A 17,094-nucleotide genomic window follows, 5' to 3' on the forward strand; every position below is an offset into this window, starting at 1 on the left:
CGTTATGCGTGCTGTAAATTTCAAACCCCAGAGATTTCACATTTCTGTTGTAGAATTCGCTTCCTTTATCAACCCACAACTTTAGGGGTCGTCTGTCGGATTGTTTCATTATGGTTTCGAATGCTTGTTTGACAGTCAGACCCGATTTGTTTTTCAAGGGAAAGACCCAAGCGTATCTCGTGTATATGTCGATCACCGTCAAACAATACTTGTACCCTCTCTAGACTGGCATGTTGATTAAATCGGCTGACCAAATTTCATCTTTATCAAAAACTTTGACTTTGAGGTAATGTTTGTTTTTTCGAAATTCTTTGTGAATCTCGTCTGCTATGCCCATACCCAATTTCAATTTTGCCTTCAAGAGTTTTATGATAAGAGCCCTCTGTAATTTCTCTTTGAAAGTGGGATTGGGAATATTTTCGAGTTCGTCTATCATTTGTTTGTCTGCTTGGTGTCTGAATGTTACGTCTTTATTTCTGTACAGTATGTCGTGTTTGAGCGCTGCTGCGTCAACTCTATTAACGGGTTCTTCCCCTGGTTTGGGATTATCATTTTCGTCTAAACGCAGATCTAATCTCGTGCCTGGACCTGTATAATTGTGGCCTGGGAGATGTTTTTCTCCGGGATATTTTGCCCATGGGAATCCAGGAAGAGAACCCAATGACTTTTGAATGTCTCCTGCACCGAAATACGTTTTAGGAGGATGGACATTTATTAAAGACATATATTTTTAATACGAAAGATTTAATACAAGGAGGAAATTTGTTGTTTGGCCACTTTGGGGATGAGAGATGTTAGCGCAGAGAAGAAACCGTCTCCTTCGAATTTTTTTTTCGTGTTTTAAAATTAAAGACATTTTTAATGCGGTTATTTTTTACTGTATTATTATTAGTGATCTGTGGTTTGGGTAATTTATATGGAGTCTGTTATAATACAGTTTGGGGAGTCTGTTATAATACATTTTTAACAGTTTGGGGAGTCTGTTATAATACAGTTTGGGGAGTCTGTTATAATACATTTTAGCAGTTGTGTCTTTTCGGATATGATGCATTGAAAAAGCTGCGCATGCGCAGAAGTGAAATGCGTCATATCCGAAAAGACATATACTACTAGGGGGACTTTGAAGGTATGACTGAACTACAACAGTATCCAATTTTCCGAATAAATTTGGGTTTGTAGTATCCGATTCAAATAAATAAGTTTAAAACCCCCACACCAGCAGGCAACTTTCAAAATAGCTATCAGAGGCTGGAACAGAAGCACAATCCTCTACTACTTCTACTGACAGATTCCTGAATATGGAGTTAGTCGACATCAGAGAAGAAGAAAAAATAGTTTTACCCGAGACGACGACGACTACAGGAACTGAGAAGCCAAGAGAAACATGGATGAGAAGTCTTGATTTTATTATTACTTGTGTAGCCTGTACTGTGGGTTTTGGAAATATTTGGAGGTTTCCGTATCTCTGTTACAAAATGGGCGGAGGTAAATCATTTCCTTTTTAATTTTGGTAACCTAAATGGATTCTGATCAATCCAACATTACAAATTTGGTTAAAGGGACAGATTCGCTATTTTCGGGGGTTGATTTCGGTCTTACATAAATGTAAATAGTTTTCAGAAAATCACATAATTCGTATAAATCCCCAAACTAGCAATTTCACTTTCTATTTCTACATATCTTTTCTATATAATTATGTTAAGGTCTCAAGAAATGACGAGTCGTCATTTTAACGTTCAAACGCGGATAATTCTGGACACGCATAGATTTGAAAGCTCAAATTTTGACGGTGAGCTGTGAAATCTTTTACTGATTGGCTTAGCAAAATCCCGTTTCTGAGACTATTCAAACAGATGGCGCTAGTCTCCTTAAATTGGAGGTACAAATTGGGGTCAAATGCATCCCTCACCTGTCCTCCCTCTCTTCCCCTACTGGCGACGCAACTGCGTATACCTATGCTTATTCACATTTTCTTTTTTTTTTAAACCAACTTTTATAACTTTATATTGAAGGTGCCTTTTTGATACCATATATGATAGCAGTGGCAACTGTTGGTTTTCCTATAATGTATCTAGAGGTAGTGGTGGGACAGTATATGAAACAGAGTGCTATCGGAATGTGGAAAATATGTCCTCTTTTTAAAGGTATATAATAATAATATAAGACTTTGTGAATTTGTCACTATGTCAAATATATTTTTGATGGATTGTCTTGATTGTTGATGTTGATTCATTGACCAAGTTTAGTCAAGTTGATCGCCCAAACATTTTAAGCACAAGCCTGTTAAAACACTTTGGTCTAGGAACAGGGTCATTTAGGTACAAGACATTTAGGCACAACGTTATCAAGCCACAGTAATTTAGGCACATCTTCAATAAAGCACGTATTAATTGAGGCTCGCTCTTTTTAGGCACACTAATATTCGGCGCATTATCATTGATTCAGGTAAATCTAAGGGACGTGTGAGATGACTTCAAAATTAACGAAAGAGGCGAGATAAATCCTTTCTCCCGTCGGTACACAAACGTATGGGTTTTTGTTTACATTGTGACATCATTTCACTTATATGATTCTTATACCTGAATATTCTGTTTGTGGTTTTAGGCCTTGGAATTTTAACAGCAGTGTTTTCGTATGGAGAAACAGCGTACTATATGATAATATTTGTGTGGTGTTTGATGTATCTCGGAACATCCTTTCACAATCCTTTACAATGGACTCATTGTAATAATACATGGAACACACGGAAGTGAGTATCTAACTAAAAAAAAAACTTTTCAACCTGATTCAGTGTAATTAAGATGAAAACAAACTTTCGTTTTTTATTTATTTATTTTTTTTTTTCATTTTTCATTTTTTGTATAACCACTTGACAGTCATCTTGAAAGTTCTTGAAATAAACTTTTTGACCTATAACCTGATAAACATCGCGTCACAAAATGCCAGCGCTGAAGAGGGTAGAAATTTGATTGGTACTGGTATGTTCTTATCTGAACACTTAAGAAGAAGACTTCTACAGTGAACTATTATATTATAAACTAAACATGGTTATACATAAGAATGAACTAAACATATCAGACATGATTGAATTCCCAGAATCAAGGGACTGTACTCTGTCTAGTACTCAGACAACAAGTAACCTACATAAGCCGTATATGAGAGTCTGGCCAACTACGTCACAAGGCGCCACCTTGTTGCCTTCTCTTAGCTACAAGACGGCCGACGTTATCCATCGTAAACGCTCTAGAATTTACAGTTTTTAACCGATTTTGATAAAATTTGGTATGTCTATACAAAAACACAAAAAGAAGAGAAATTTTGAATTTTAGCACTTTCCAAATATTAACCACCGAAATATTAAACCTTTATTATTTGAAAATAATTCCAGGGAGACGCCGCCCCACCCCACTCCCCACCCCTGTCTCTTTTACTTGTGGGCCTGAACAGAAAAAGGCTCATAATTCAGGTTCAATCAACACAATCTATTTTATGTCATGAAGGCATGAAAGTTACATCACACCACTCAATAATCATCATTTCAGCTTTGAAACCATGGCCCTCATAGCAACAGATTTGCTGCCAAGTTTCTCATCAACATTCAAGTTTGCTTCAGCCTTGGAAGATCGATTCCTATTTTCCATTCTAGCCAAAATGTACAATCGAACATTAAAAAATTTAGTCAACAGTTTGGTGCGCATGTGATGGCAATCCGGAATATGATCATCAGTGAGGACTGTTTCAGCGGAGTTTATCAATCTCTCTACCGAGTTGTAACCCTGTAGACTATCGCTTTCCCCTGCATTCCTGATGCAGACGAATCGCATTTTCAGAGCCTTTTTGTACGTATCATCAGATCATTTGCATCCTCTTGTTGATTGTTTTGCTATCTTGACCAACTAATCAGCATTGGAAACCTTCTTTAATTTTCTTTGAAAACTGTTCTTTTCTTTGATGGCTTTTCTTTTTTGTATCTGTTCATTGCGCAGATTTGTCCGTAAAGAAATAACTTCCTGCTCTAATGATTGTATCCTCTTTGTTCCAGCTTCCACATTAATTGATTCAGACACGTTCATATCACATGTAGTTCCGTATTCTTTAGTATCATTGTCTGACTCCGATTCGTTTATCATCGGATTCTGAGAACAGTATGAATGTTCATCTTTGTAGGATTTACTTGCTGGTTGTTGATTAATAAGCGTGTGTCGAGCAGATGATGGTTTCCTCTGTGGTAGTTTCCATGGGTTGTGAGGGAAAATGTTTGGCACAGCATTTTGCTTCAGCTGGTGGCTGTTGTCCTGGCGATCTGTTCCTCTTTGACTGTCGTCGAAGTGATTCTAGAAGAGAAACCAAAATTTACACAAGTGACTAGCCCAAAAGACTTAGTGTGAAAATCCGGACCAGCACAAATTTTACGAGCCATGGCTCCTTGCCTCACCGTACAAGCACCAATATGGCGCACACCTTTAAATTATACTGTTTGTTTTGGTGATTGGAAGTAAATTATACTAAATACTAAATAAGTAAATTGTCTTAGAATTTCACATTCATAGAAAAACATAAATCGATCGATTAAGTGTAGGCCTATCAGAAATGTTGTTGACAGTGTCTCAGAAGCCAAGTGCATGCTCCTCGTTTAGGCCTAGGCCTAGGCTTAGATAGCCAGTGCGTGGAATGAAACCCTCTCACAAAGTTTCCATATCTATTATATCCTGTTTTTAGACCTGAACATAACACGATTTGCAAAACCCCTGAAATCATCGAATGTACTTACATCGCATAGAAAAGAGTTGTCGTGGGGAGTCCAGTCGGATCGTTTGACCTTTACTTCCCATTCTCTGCGTCTCCTTTTATCCTTAGGGAACCTGTGCATCACTATACCTTCTCCAGATTTGACAGAGCATTTCCATGCCACACATCGAGGCATTCTGTTGCCAGACAAGACCAGGAATTAGGCTTAAACAACGTAAAGAATACCTAGGCTCCTACGCCTAAACGTCGCGGGAAGGGTAACAATATGGCGGCCTTCAATCACGTGACCGCTCTGCGCCAATCATGGTTCAGCGCGGCGAGATCACAAGTTGGCCAGACTCTCTCCATATACGGCTCTGATCTGAATATCCTCCAGGTACAAGCAGGCGTCATCGAGTTAGGTCAAAAGGTTAATTTCACAGACGTCCAAGGGGGGCTGTCCTTAGAACCTTACGGAAGTGGCTATATTAAAATTCAAAGCTAATTATAAAAACGGAACGAAAGTTTGGTCTACTCTTGATTGAATCTGATTAAAACTCTTCTGACAGTTGACAAATATTAAATGCACGATATAGTTAAACACTAAAAAACAGTTTTAGTGAAAGCTGGCACCAAATATTGCATTAATTAGAAACGAAAATCTTTTTCCAGTTGTTCTGAGTTTGTTTTCAATACGTCAGAAAGGGTGGAATGGAATGCCACTAGTTCCATACTTAACATCACAAACGTTAGTCCGGCTATTGAATTCTGGAGGTAGGTAACCTTAAAGCTGAACATTAAACTTTGACTCTTTGAGATATGATATACTGTATTATAAATAACTATCTTAAAAATTATATGGGACTCACATGGAAAAGCGTCTTGTCGTTCAGGAGGGGTAAAAACGAAGCCCATTGTGTTGTGTTCTTGTGTAAATCCCTCGACAGATGGAAATCGAAAAAGAGCGGGCTAATGCCTCTGATCTGGCAAATTTTCCCCATTGCACACGCGCTGCTAGTCTTCATGAGCTCATTAGGTGCAGTAGGGAGTGACATTCCAATTATTTTTCTTCATTTTCAGACATTATGTATTAGAAATATCTAGTCTTGAAGAATCAGGTAGTGTTGTTTGGAAATTGTTAGTTTGTCTTATAGCACTGTATGTTCTAGTGTATATCTGTATGTGGAAGGGAATGATATGGCTCCCAAAGGTTTGTATATGCTTAAGGAACAAACAGAAATGGAAAATATTAAAGGAACAGATTCGCCATGTTTTTTATCAATTGTACTTTAGTCTCAGAAACGGGATTTTTTTAAACAAAGCCAATCAGTTATATAATTTTAGCCTTCAAATCAATGTGTGTACAGAATTATCGTCATTTGGTAAGATATAATATAGAAATAGAGTGTGAAATTTCTAATTTGGGGGTTTTTTTTTGAAGGAATTATGCGATTTTCGTACATTTCTAGTAATGCTAAAGACTATTTACATACATTTAAGACCCTAAATAACCCCCAAAAATGGCGAATTTGCCCCTTTAAATATTACTTTGTCAAATATTCTTATGTATCGGCCCACACATCCACTTAAAACCAAGAATTTCTTCATCGTATTTCAGATAGCATATATTACTGGAACTCTACCTTATTTACTACTAACAGTTCTACTGGTAATGGGAGCAACGAAAGAAGGGGCTTTAAATGGAATTGTGTATTATCTAAACCCTGATTTAAATAAATTGTTAAGCTTGGAGGTAAGTATTACGAGTATGAGTGAATGTTGTTCAGCGTAAAAGGGTAAGTATTTAGACTATAAGCGAATGCTATTTAAGTATTGAAGGTTAAAGTCGACACCAGGCCGTTGCATCAGATTTTTTTCTAACCTCGGAGTGGATTCGAACCCACTGCACCGCATCATCGAGCAGTATTTACAGTATAAACTTATATTCGAAGTAAGTATTTACAGTTTAACCTATATTCGAAGTAAGTATTTACAGTTTAACCTATATTCGAAGTAAGTATTTATAGTGTAAGTGAGTATTTGAAGTTTGTATTTTCAGTATAAAGTTACATTCAAAGTACGCATTCGCCATGAAAGCGAGTATTTGACATAAGTATTTACAATGTAAGCGTATATTTGAAGTAAGGTTTTGCAATGTAAGCGAATATTTGAAGTAAGTATTTGCAGTATAATGGAGTATTTGAAGTAAGTATTTTCAATATAAGCGAATGCTCGAAGTAAGCGTAAGCGTAAGCGAGTAAAAGTAAGTATTTTAAGTATAAGTGAATATTTGAAGTAAGTTCATATATTCAAAGTATAAGATATTGGTACCAGATTGCATGAGGGTATTTGATTTGGCATCAGATAACCAAATTGCATGAGGGTATTCGGTTTGGCATCAGATATTGTTACTAAATTACATTATAAGGGTATTCGGTTTGACATGAGATATTGTAACCAAATTCAATGAGGGTATTCGGTTCAGTATCAGATATTGTAACCAAATTACATAAGGGTATTCTGTTTTGGTATCAGATATTGTATAATTACATTATAAGGGTATTCGGTTTGACATGAGATATTGTAACCAAATTCTGTGAGGGAATTCTGTTGGTTTTCAGGTTTGGTATAGTGCAGTATGCCAGGTTATGTTTTCCTGTGCAATTGGTCTTACTATCTGGCCAGCTATGGGCAGCTACAATACATTTCATCAGAACAGTTATAGGTAAGATGTCTAAAGAATCAAATGATTTATCAAGGGCAGTGAGCCATACGACAACAAAACCCTTCAAAAAGGGGTTTCTTCATGTCCGCGTTGAGATCATTTTATATTAAATCAAATTAAAAAATTTTCACATTGAGATTATCGATTTTAAAAAGACAGTATCCCGTATCATAGTCTAAGAAGTACATTTTCCAAGTTTGTCTGCAATAAAATGAAAACAAAAATGAACAGAAAGTTACCACATCTTAAAAGGACATTCCACATTTTTGTAGGTCGAAAAAAAAAGCTTTGCGTTAACTTTTAAAGTTCGTTATGGTTTTTGGAAGCTGTACGGATTTGAGTAAATCAGATTGTGGAGAAATATATCTCCTACTTTTTCTTAGGGTTTCAACAAATAATATGGAACCATTATGAAGCTAAACACCAAAACTAGATCAAACTGCTTAATTAACAATTATTACTCTCCGTTTTAATTAACCCTTTTATAACGAATTCAGTTTGATCAAGTAGATACATGTACATAATTATAAATAACATACTTTAGAAATATTTTCGGGTATAATTTCCGACGTTTTTGATAATGATTATTTCTTTTACTAAAAAGCGGAATGCATTTAAAACATGGGAAATATGATGGTGGCCTCGGTCAATCTACTGATCACCTGCTTAATGCTTCTCATGTTCTGTTCATTCATTTGTCGTTATTACTGACCTCTATGTTATGTCATGGGTACTCAACAAGTAATTTTGTTTTATCAGCTGTAATATCAATTCCGAAAAACAGAAAACGTTCTTTGAATGACTCTAACAATTATCAAAACGGCAAAACGAACCCACCGGCATTATTATAGGTTGTTTAATTATATATAGCCTATATATAACAGTGATTTTTACTTGTATTGTATATCAAACGTTGATCGTGGGTTAAAAACGTTGATGTTATTCGTTTCTATATGTGAAGATGGCGGATATTTTAACTATGGTGGCAAACTTTGTAAATGGTATAGATGTAGACAACGCGCAGTTATTGCCGAGAAACAATATACACCTCGTATTGATATTTGCAGCGACATGTGGAACCTACTGGCTGTTGAAAAAGCCAAGTGGTCTTCCACCAGGACCTAAATGGACATTACCTATAGTTGGTGACCTCCTGTCAAATCGGACAATGGAGATCCTAGATTGGCATTGCGACGTCTAAGAAATAAATATGGCGATATATGTAGTGTGTATTTTGGGCCAAGGTTATTTGTAATATTAAATGGTTATCCAGTGATAAAAGATGCTCTGGTCAAAAAAGGTGATATTTTCTCTAACAGACCCCACCTAGTTATTACTGAAGAGATTACTAAACATAAAGGTAAGAGAAATTTGCCTGTCTCAATGAAATGCCACCGCCGAATTTCAGGGATAGGAAGGGGACATTCTTTACAGAATAATTAAAAAAGTTAATTGTTTTGATAGTATAAGTTTTTTAATCAATATGAACTGCATGATTATAACAACAAAGCATTGCAATTATATTTAAATAAAGCTGAAGAAAATTTCCAGGTTTTAGGTTCTACCCAGGTGGTAAATTTCTTGCCGATTTTAAGATTTCTTCCGGGAGATCTATTCAAGTATCATAGAACAATTAATAATGTTTACAAAGCAAATGCCACACTGGTTGAACCTGCAATTGAAGAGCATTTAAAGAACTATGACGAGGATAACACCGATGACTTTATTAGTTGTTATTTGAAGGAAATGAAAAAGAATGAAAAAGCAGGCATGGCATCGAATATTGATCGTAAGTAAGATGATATAATAATTTCTCAACCTCCAGCCCAAGTCCATAGGTGACTTTCAAAAACCCGACTTGCAAAGAACCATTCCAATCTTTGAAATGTATCTATATGCATGTACTTTTCCTAATCCAACTTCGTCCAAAGTTCGAACTCGTTAAAAACACATATTGATAGGATTATCAAGGATGAACACATTGGATCAAATTATTATTGACAATATTAAAAATTGGTAGTTCAAATGGTTTGTATATGGCTCTATATGGAAGTGGCACTGTGTGATCTAAATCTATACTTCTCTAATTTCAGTTATCAACCTTAAAATGGCCATTGGAGATTTATTTGTAGCTGGAACAGGGACAATATCAACTACTATATTATGGTCTATTTTATATTTTCTACATTATCCACAAGTTTACCAGAAATGCTATAAAGAAATTCAAGATGTTGTAGGATCAGGTCGACCACCGTCTGTTAAAGATAGAGTGAACATGCCATATTTTGAAGCTTTCAATATGGAGATTCTTCGCCATGCTAACATTGTACTGGTGGGAGTTCCACGTGCTGTCGAAGAAGATACTGTGTATCAAGGTCATTTTATACCCAAAAATGCCATTATTTTACCAAATGTTGATTCAGTTTTAGCCTCTGATGAAATCTGGGGCGATGCACGTGCTTTCCGTCCAGAACGATTTTTAGATGAAATGGGCCGGGTGATTCATCGTGAAGAATGGATTCCATTTTCAATGGGTAAGTGACGCTATTTTTAGGGACAATATTATATTATTTATACGTTTGCAACTGATGTAATTTAGAGTGAATGGAAGAGATAATGGTAATAAGGTGATTTAATTGAATAAAAAAGGAGTATCAGAAATTATTTCAAATTATTTATAAAAGAATCGGAAATCAACCTTAAAAATCTATGGAAAACAAATTAATCAAATTATATCTTGAAATAGAATCAAACATAAATAATGACATGTAGACACAGCTTTATGGAACAACAATCGCTGTGTCTATATATATCGAACTCACAATTGCTTAATGTCATTCAAAGGCTCTGTGAATAATGACATTGCATAAATCATGATATCCTTTACATTATTGCCTTTTACTCCCTGATATTCAATAGTAAGCTTACGTGTAGGATAAACCATGACTCCGAGGTATTACCACTCGAAGGTGAGTGTTTACAATCCGTGGAGACCGAGGAGACATGGTTTATCTAACTTTTATAAACCTCCTGGCAATTTGTATGACTCCATATTGAGTCTTTTTTCTTGGGGTATTTTGTGGTAACACCTCAAAGGAGGTATTACAACGCTTGTAACACCTCCAAAAGCAGGTATTACATTGATTGTAACACCTGCTAGGAGGTATTACAAGAGTACTTGTAACATCTCGATCCACTAAAGAACAAAGACAAGCTAGGACAATCTTTATTTTAATGAATATTAAACGTGAGAGATATTCCAGGTTTAGGAGTTGTGTTCAGTTCATTCACAACAATATTTGAAGCAGACACAACAGTAGATGAAGCAGACTCCGTTCTTGTGGCCTTTGCAAGGATCTCCGAAACAGCCGCTTTCTGGTCGTCACTGGCCCGTTTATAAACACGCACGGCTTCACTGCGGTGCCCAGTGTGATCACAAATTGTTTGTTCATCTACTTTCGCTTGATAAAGACGGGTCGCAGCGGTCGCACGAAGTGAGTGGTTGGTCTTTTTTCCACCAATGCCAGCTCTGTCACACATCTTTTTTACTATATCGCCCAAACTGTTGTGGCCAACCGGCATGTCGCGATACCATTGAAAGTCAGTGGGATTCCTCAGCAGTGTCAGGTAGAATGAACCCCTTCCTTCTGACAGCGTTTTAGGGCTAAAATAGAATAACAGTAATAAAAGACAAGTTTAACTTGCAAGTTACTTATTTTCTTGATATTGAAGTAAGTGAATATAATATAGACCTGGTGTACTGTTTACTTTATTTAAAGTATCATTGTCTCGAGTAATGAATTAGTCTTACGATTTCTTAGCCAACCGAGCCATTTCAAACTTGAAAGACCTGATATGATATAGCCTATTCTGTGTCAGCAAGAAAGAGTTACTCTGACCATATTTAATGAAATTGTAGCGTTTCAAACCTTACTCATTTGTTAAATTGAGCCCATTTATGGTAAGATTTTCTTATAGACATTTCTCCTTTAAGATATAACTTACCAAAGTGACTTCTCATATAACCGGATAAAACAGCGGTCCGATCTTTCGTTGTTCTCATAAGCTCGCACATCCTTGAGTTTGGTCTTGCGTTGTTTTATTCCACCATTGTTCGTTTTGGGGACGTCTTCTACATAGCGGAGAACGACCTTTATTGTCTAGGAAGGGACCAGTTATCTGTGGTTGTTTTAACAGCCTCCGCGCAGAGCAAAATTGAGACCTAAAACAAAGTTAAAGTTATATATTTATATTACAGAATTAGTTTCACTTTGGTTCCAAATTCCTATGCCTTATTCCTGCGCTTTAACGGTTACCTGTAACCCCATTACATATGGGGGACATGATCTAACAGTCCGTAAATTTGGGAGGTTATTTAATATTGTTACAAAGTCATGTTGAAAAACACGAATATAAGTACCAACATCTATTTTGAACAGCAACATGCTAAACTTTGAATTTGTGTTGTAATTGTCCCTTTCTCAAGGAAAGATAGCAAAATTCTGAATAAGCAGTGCAAAGATGTCACTTTCCCCGTAAAGAATAAAATATAAATAGTAAGGTACAAAATTGTATCTAGGAGTGTCCGAGGGGTGGAGTCACTAAGTATTTCTTTCTCCCAAAGTTGCTGCTCTTCTTCCTCGGATATAATTTCTGTCGACTTGCTCGTTGACGCGCCGAATCCTTGGCCAGACCTTTCTTTGATTACTGCACCAAGTGCCTTTCTTGCCTCGTTAAATTCGTCGTCTTCAAAAAGATTGCAGAATGCAGAGTGTTCTCACAATTGATGCGAAGGCTGCATATATTCCATATAGCGTAGTGGAGGGGTAAACTTCTCCGTTCTGTTCACCCGATCCTGTAAAATTAGCTCTCTCAAAGAGAAAATTATTTGTCTTATTAGCCCCTTTCAAAGACTAACAACAGTTGACTGTTGACTGTTGACAGACAACTATTAGCTTTTAGTAGAGTGTTGAAAAGGCTAACAAAAGATAAGAAAAGGCCTACACTGTGCGGATCGGGTGTTCTGTTTCCTGGCTTCAAACAAAAAGTATGTCAGAGCGGTGTTCAAGTCTGACTTTTCCATGTCCTGCAATCCCCGTGACAAACAATTAGGAGGCAAACGGAGATTTTCATTGACACAACGTTGCTTTCTCTCCTGTAGCCACCGCTTGAAAATACCGATGGCCGAGGTATTTTTCACCTCGGTTCGCTTCGATACAGAACTTTTCAACTTCTTCTTCACAGTCTCTTCCGTCATTGGTTCTCCAAAACGAAATGCAAAGTCATTCAGATCATTCTCATCTGGTTTAAATTTTGATTGTGTCAAAAACAATTCGTTCTCGCTTTCAGTATCTGACATACTATCGCCTCTCTTGTTCATAAATGAATGATCACAGATCAGTCACGTCATATAAATATTATACTGCACGGAATGCACTTGCTGTTGTGTGTCAAACGACCGATTTAGATTACCGAAACGAGTTTTGCCGATTTGCTGTTTGTTTACAAACAACAAGTTAGAAATGCGGTTATCACAAGTCAGTTACGCGGGCGAATTACAATGTATTATTTTAATTAAATTAATGACTTCTGAGAGAAATATTGGTTTATAACAATTTAGATACTTTCATGTTAAAATATTATACATTATATTAAATATTTCAGGTCGTCGAAATTGTTTAGGAGAAGGCTTGGCTAAAATGGAACAGTTTTTGTTTTTGACAACGTTAGTACAGCGGTTTGATTTCCAAGTTGAAGATCCACAGAATATACCACCATTAAAAGGGAACTATGGAATAACACACGCTCCCCTGAAGTATAATGTTCAGGCTATACCCAGATAGACATAATGTTATATATAATTTTTTTTAATATTGTGCCTACAACTGTTGTTTTTGCACATAGATATATAGGGCTTCAGGAAATACATTTTATTATAATATAGATAAATGTAACACAGATGTTACTTTGGTTAATTGGACATTTCTGAGTATTTGTAATTATTTTAGATGTTCTGAACGAGGTTTAATAGGCCTATTATTATCCATTAATAGGCCTATTACCATTAATAGAATAATTGAAATATTATAAATATTTTTTTATCATCCAATAATTGTAGTTGTGCACTTTTTTTTATTGATTAAAGACGTATTATCCACTCCATTCTGTTTACCCAGCACATTATGCTTACTGGCGAATTGTTCGGTGGGTTCGTTTTGCCGCATTGCCCAACTTGCCGCATCGTGACCAAAACGTGCACAAAAACGACTTGTAAAACGAAACTAAAGGTTTCTGATAAATCCGGAATGGCCATTTGTTTCACATGAAACGAAATATTTTAATATGGTGTCCAGCGTCGATTTTTATAAGCACACATCTCTCTATGTGTACGTATATTGTCGGCACTCCCGTCCGCCCGTCGGTCGGTTCGTCCGTCGGTCCGTCCATCCGTCAACATTTGCTTGTAAACGCTCTAAAAACTAGATTTTTTGATGGAATCAAATGCAATTCGGTATGTGTATACATATTCATAAAACGAAGATCAAGTTAGAATTTGAGCTATTTTCGACCGTTAGAAGCAGAGTTATTGCCCTTGCCCCGGAATCTTGAATATTTACCATCCGCATGCCGTGGTGGGCGTATATGGCTGTGGTCCACTATCTAAATTTTTCTTTTTTCTAAACAAAGCAATATCGTCGATTTTTGTAGTTAGTAGTGTGGGGCCAATCAACCCCAGCTTCTACCTTGTACAGGGTCATTCTGGGACTTATCTGGAACCAGTGGGGACTGAGCCACTGCTGAATTATAGAGCACATCGATACGAGAATTTCTCCTCGCTTGATAATTCTGATTTACTATTGAGAAGATTTTCACTATTCAAAAGATTTTCACTTTCAGGCATTTCAATTGCCATTTTTTGTAGCACGAGGGTTATGGCGCTGTATTTGGTTCAAAATAGGATCCAGATCTGATTGTATAAATTCTTAAAATCGCGTGGTCATTTCTTATGTAGAAATGACTAATCTTATAAAATTAAAGTATTTTTACGTGTTTTATCTCCTATCTTATTTACTTTTTTCAATTTGAGTCTTCTAGAACCTAATTTTAACCGTAGACTTTGTAGAACGCAGAACGCGAATTTAACCTTTGAAACTTCACTACTGGATCTTGTTCGCTGTATCGTAATCTTTCGACTTTCTTCACTGGATCGTGTTCGCTGAATCGTGATCTTAAGAACTCCTCCACTGGATCGTATTCGCTGAATCGTAATCTTTCGACTTTCTTCATTGGATCGTGCTAGCTGAATCGTAACCTTGAATATTACGGAAATTAAATTAGATCACGTGACATTTTCTGCATATCATTATTATTCGTGTTTTTAATGAGAAATAAATCGGTCGGTTCGTTTTGCCGCATTGCCCAACTTGCCGCATCGTGCCCCACTGCACAAAAACGACTAAAACGAAACTAAAGTTTTCTTATAAAATCCGGAATGGCCATTTGTTTCACATGAAACGATATATTTCAATCTGTTGTCGAGTTTTCAAAATATAACCCTCACAGATCACGGTTTTAGATTACGCAATACTTATTTTCCTGTGGGTCCATCTGAACATTTTTTCTAAACAATCGCAGGTTCGCCAGTTTTGTCTCCAACTGCCAACGGAAGTGAGGAGCCAATCGACCCCAGCTTGTACCTTGTCCACCAGGACAATCTGGGACTTATCTGGAACCAGTGGGGATTGAGCCACTGCCGAATTATAGAGCACATCGAATACGAGAATTTCAAACTTCTCCTCGCTTGATAATTCAGATTTATTATTCAGAAGATTTTTACTTTCAGACATTTCAGTTACCATTTTTTCTAGCACGTGGGTGACGTTATAGGTTAGCAGTTGAGGGACATAACTCTTGCAAGTTATGACCAATATTTTATTTATTGAACTTGTCTTGTTTCATTTTATGGATTTATGTATTTTGTATTACGGTTCTGTTCGTTTGTACTTGGTATTCATTTTATTCCAGATATTACCATAAGATTATAGTTTCGATTTCCCTAACAGATCCAAATTATAAATAAAACAGATTAAAATATTTCGTTTCATGTGAAACAAATGGCCATTCCGGATTTTATTAGAAACCTTTAGTTTCGTTTAACAAGTCGTTTTTTGTGCAGTTGGGCACGATGCGGCATGTTGGGCAATGCGGCAAAAACGAACCCACCGGAAATAAATTACCCCAAAAACTAAAATCTTACACCAAAAACTTAAATTCAGTAGTGAGGTTTCAAAGGTTAAATTCGCGTTCTGCGTTCTACAAAGTCTACGGTTAAAATTAGGTTCTAGAAGACTCAAATTGAAAAATGTAAATAAAATAGGAGATAAAACACGTAAAAATACTTTAATTTTATAAGATTAGTCATTTCTACATAAGAAATGACCACGCGATTTTAAGAATTTATACAATCAAACCTGGACCCTATTTTGAACCAAATACAGCGCCATAGAGGGTGACGTTATAGACACGCAGTAGAGGGACATAACTCTTGTTATTACCAAATTTATTATTGCACTTGTCTTGTTTCGTTTTATGGATTTATGTATTTTGTATTACGGTTCTGATCGTTTGTACTTGGTATTTATTTTATTCCAGAATTTACCATAAAACTATTGTTTCGATTTCCTAACAGGTCCAAATTACACATAATAAAAAAAAAATGTGGGACAACAGATTAAAATATTTCGTTTCATGTAAAAAAAAAAAATGGCCATTCCGGACACATTATGAATAGCAATGACCGTGATAACTGTTCTGAAGAGGATGTAAGAGTTGGCTCTGCAATCAGAGACTTTATCCTATTAAGAGATGATAATTATCCAGGATCTTCATATTTAAATGAAATAATTGAGATGCTTCTTAATTGTAAATTGTTGTATATACTATACATGAACTATTGTACTTTGTGCACGAAATAAATCCTATTATTATTAGTAGTAGTTCAAATCTCGGCATCTCACTCCAGAACACAACACACCCCTCATTAACCCAAATTTCAAACAAACCAAATTGTGAGCTGGTTAAATAAAAACTGCATCCGATATTTGTACCTTTTTTTTATTTACAGGCATACAATTATAATATGTGTGATGAACTCGCTGACCAGCTTCTTTTCTGGATTTGTTATTTTTACCTTGCTTGGACATATGGCTTACGTACAGAATGTGCCTATTGATAAGGTTGCTACTTCAGGTATACCATAGACTCAGTCTAGATTCAGTCTAGATTAAGTACATACGAAACTACTTTTGGCTCTTACATTGAAATAATACTTCTAAATCCATTTCTAAATCTTTCAATGTGATTTGAAGGCTTTGTTGAAATACAGCATTTTCAAAATTCAGCTTATTTTGTCGAGGTAGTGATTCAAAATGGCTGTGTGTGTTATTTCCATGTATGAACCATACGTAGTTTCGTATGAATTTAGTAAAGACTACCCTCTTGTACATTCGTCTATTTGATGACACCGCCAGTCAATCAAATTAATTTCCCGCCTGGGATTTTGTGACGCCAACAAAAGGTGTATTCTGAGAAACATTAGACATTGAATAAATCTACACTGTATTCGCGTCACAAAATCCCAG

General features: G+C 36.2%; 3 protein-coding genes across 3 annotated transcripts; 2 read left to right on the plus strand and 1 right to left on the minus strand.

Annotated features, from left to right (window-relative positions):
* Window positions 1-1,376: 1,376 nt before the first annotated feature.
* LOTGIDRAFT_54242 (hypothetical protein) lies at window positions 1,377-7,454 on the plus strand (the record flags this gene model as incomplete). The annotated part of the gene is made up of 7 exons (XM_009050863.1): window positions 1,377-1,485; window positions 2,013-2,144; window positions 2,605-2,749; window positions 5,401-5,502; window positions 5,809-5,942; window positions 6,351-6,481; window positions 7,350-7,454. Coding segments are annotated over 7 exons (858 nt in total), but the record flags the coding sequence as incomplete, so codon positions are not given.
* A 1,559-nt stretch (window positions 7,455-9,013) lies between these two features.
* Window positions 9,014-13,296, plus strand: LOTGIDRAFT_141177 (hypothetical protein; the record flags this gene model as incomplete). The annotated part of the gene is made up of 3 exons (XM_009050864.1): window positions 9,014-9,242; window positions 9,547-9,987; window positions 13,118-13,296. Coding segments are annotated over 3 exons (849 nt in total), but the record flags the coding sequence as incomplete, so codon positions are not given.
* A 494-nt stretch (window positions 13,297-13,790) lies between these two features.
* LOTGIDRAFT_173389 (hypothetical protein) lies at window positions 13,791-15,312 on the minus strand (the record flags this gene model as incomplete). The annotated part of the gene is made up of 3 exons (XM_009050865.1): window positions 13,791-13,925; window positions 14,598-14,765; window positions 15,151-15,312. The coding sequence occupies 3 exons, from the start codon at window positions 15,310-15,312 to the stop codon at window positions 13,791-13,793; spliced, it is 465 nt and encodes a 154-aa protein (XP_009049113.1).
* Between the last annotated feature and the right edge of the window lie 1,782 nt (window positions 15,313-17,094).

This window comes from Lottia gigantea (genome assembly GCF_000327385.1).
Source record: "Lottia gigantea unplaced genomic scaffold LOTGIsca_157, whole genome shotgun sequence".
Lineage (NCBI taxonomy): Eukaryota > Metazoa > Mollusca > Gastropoda > Lottiidae > Lottia > Lottia gigantea.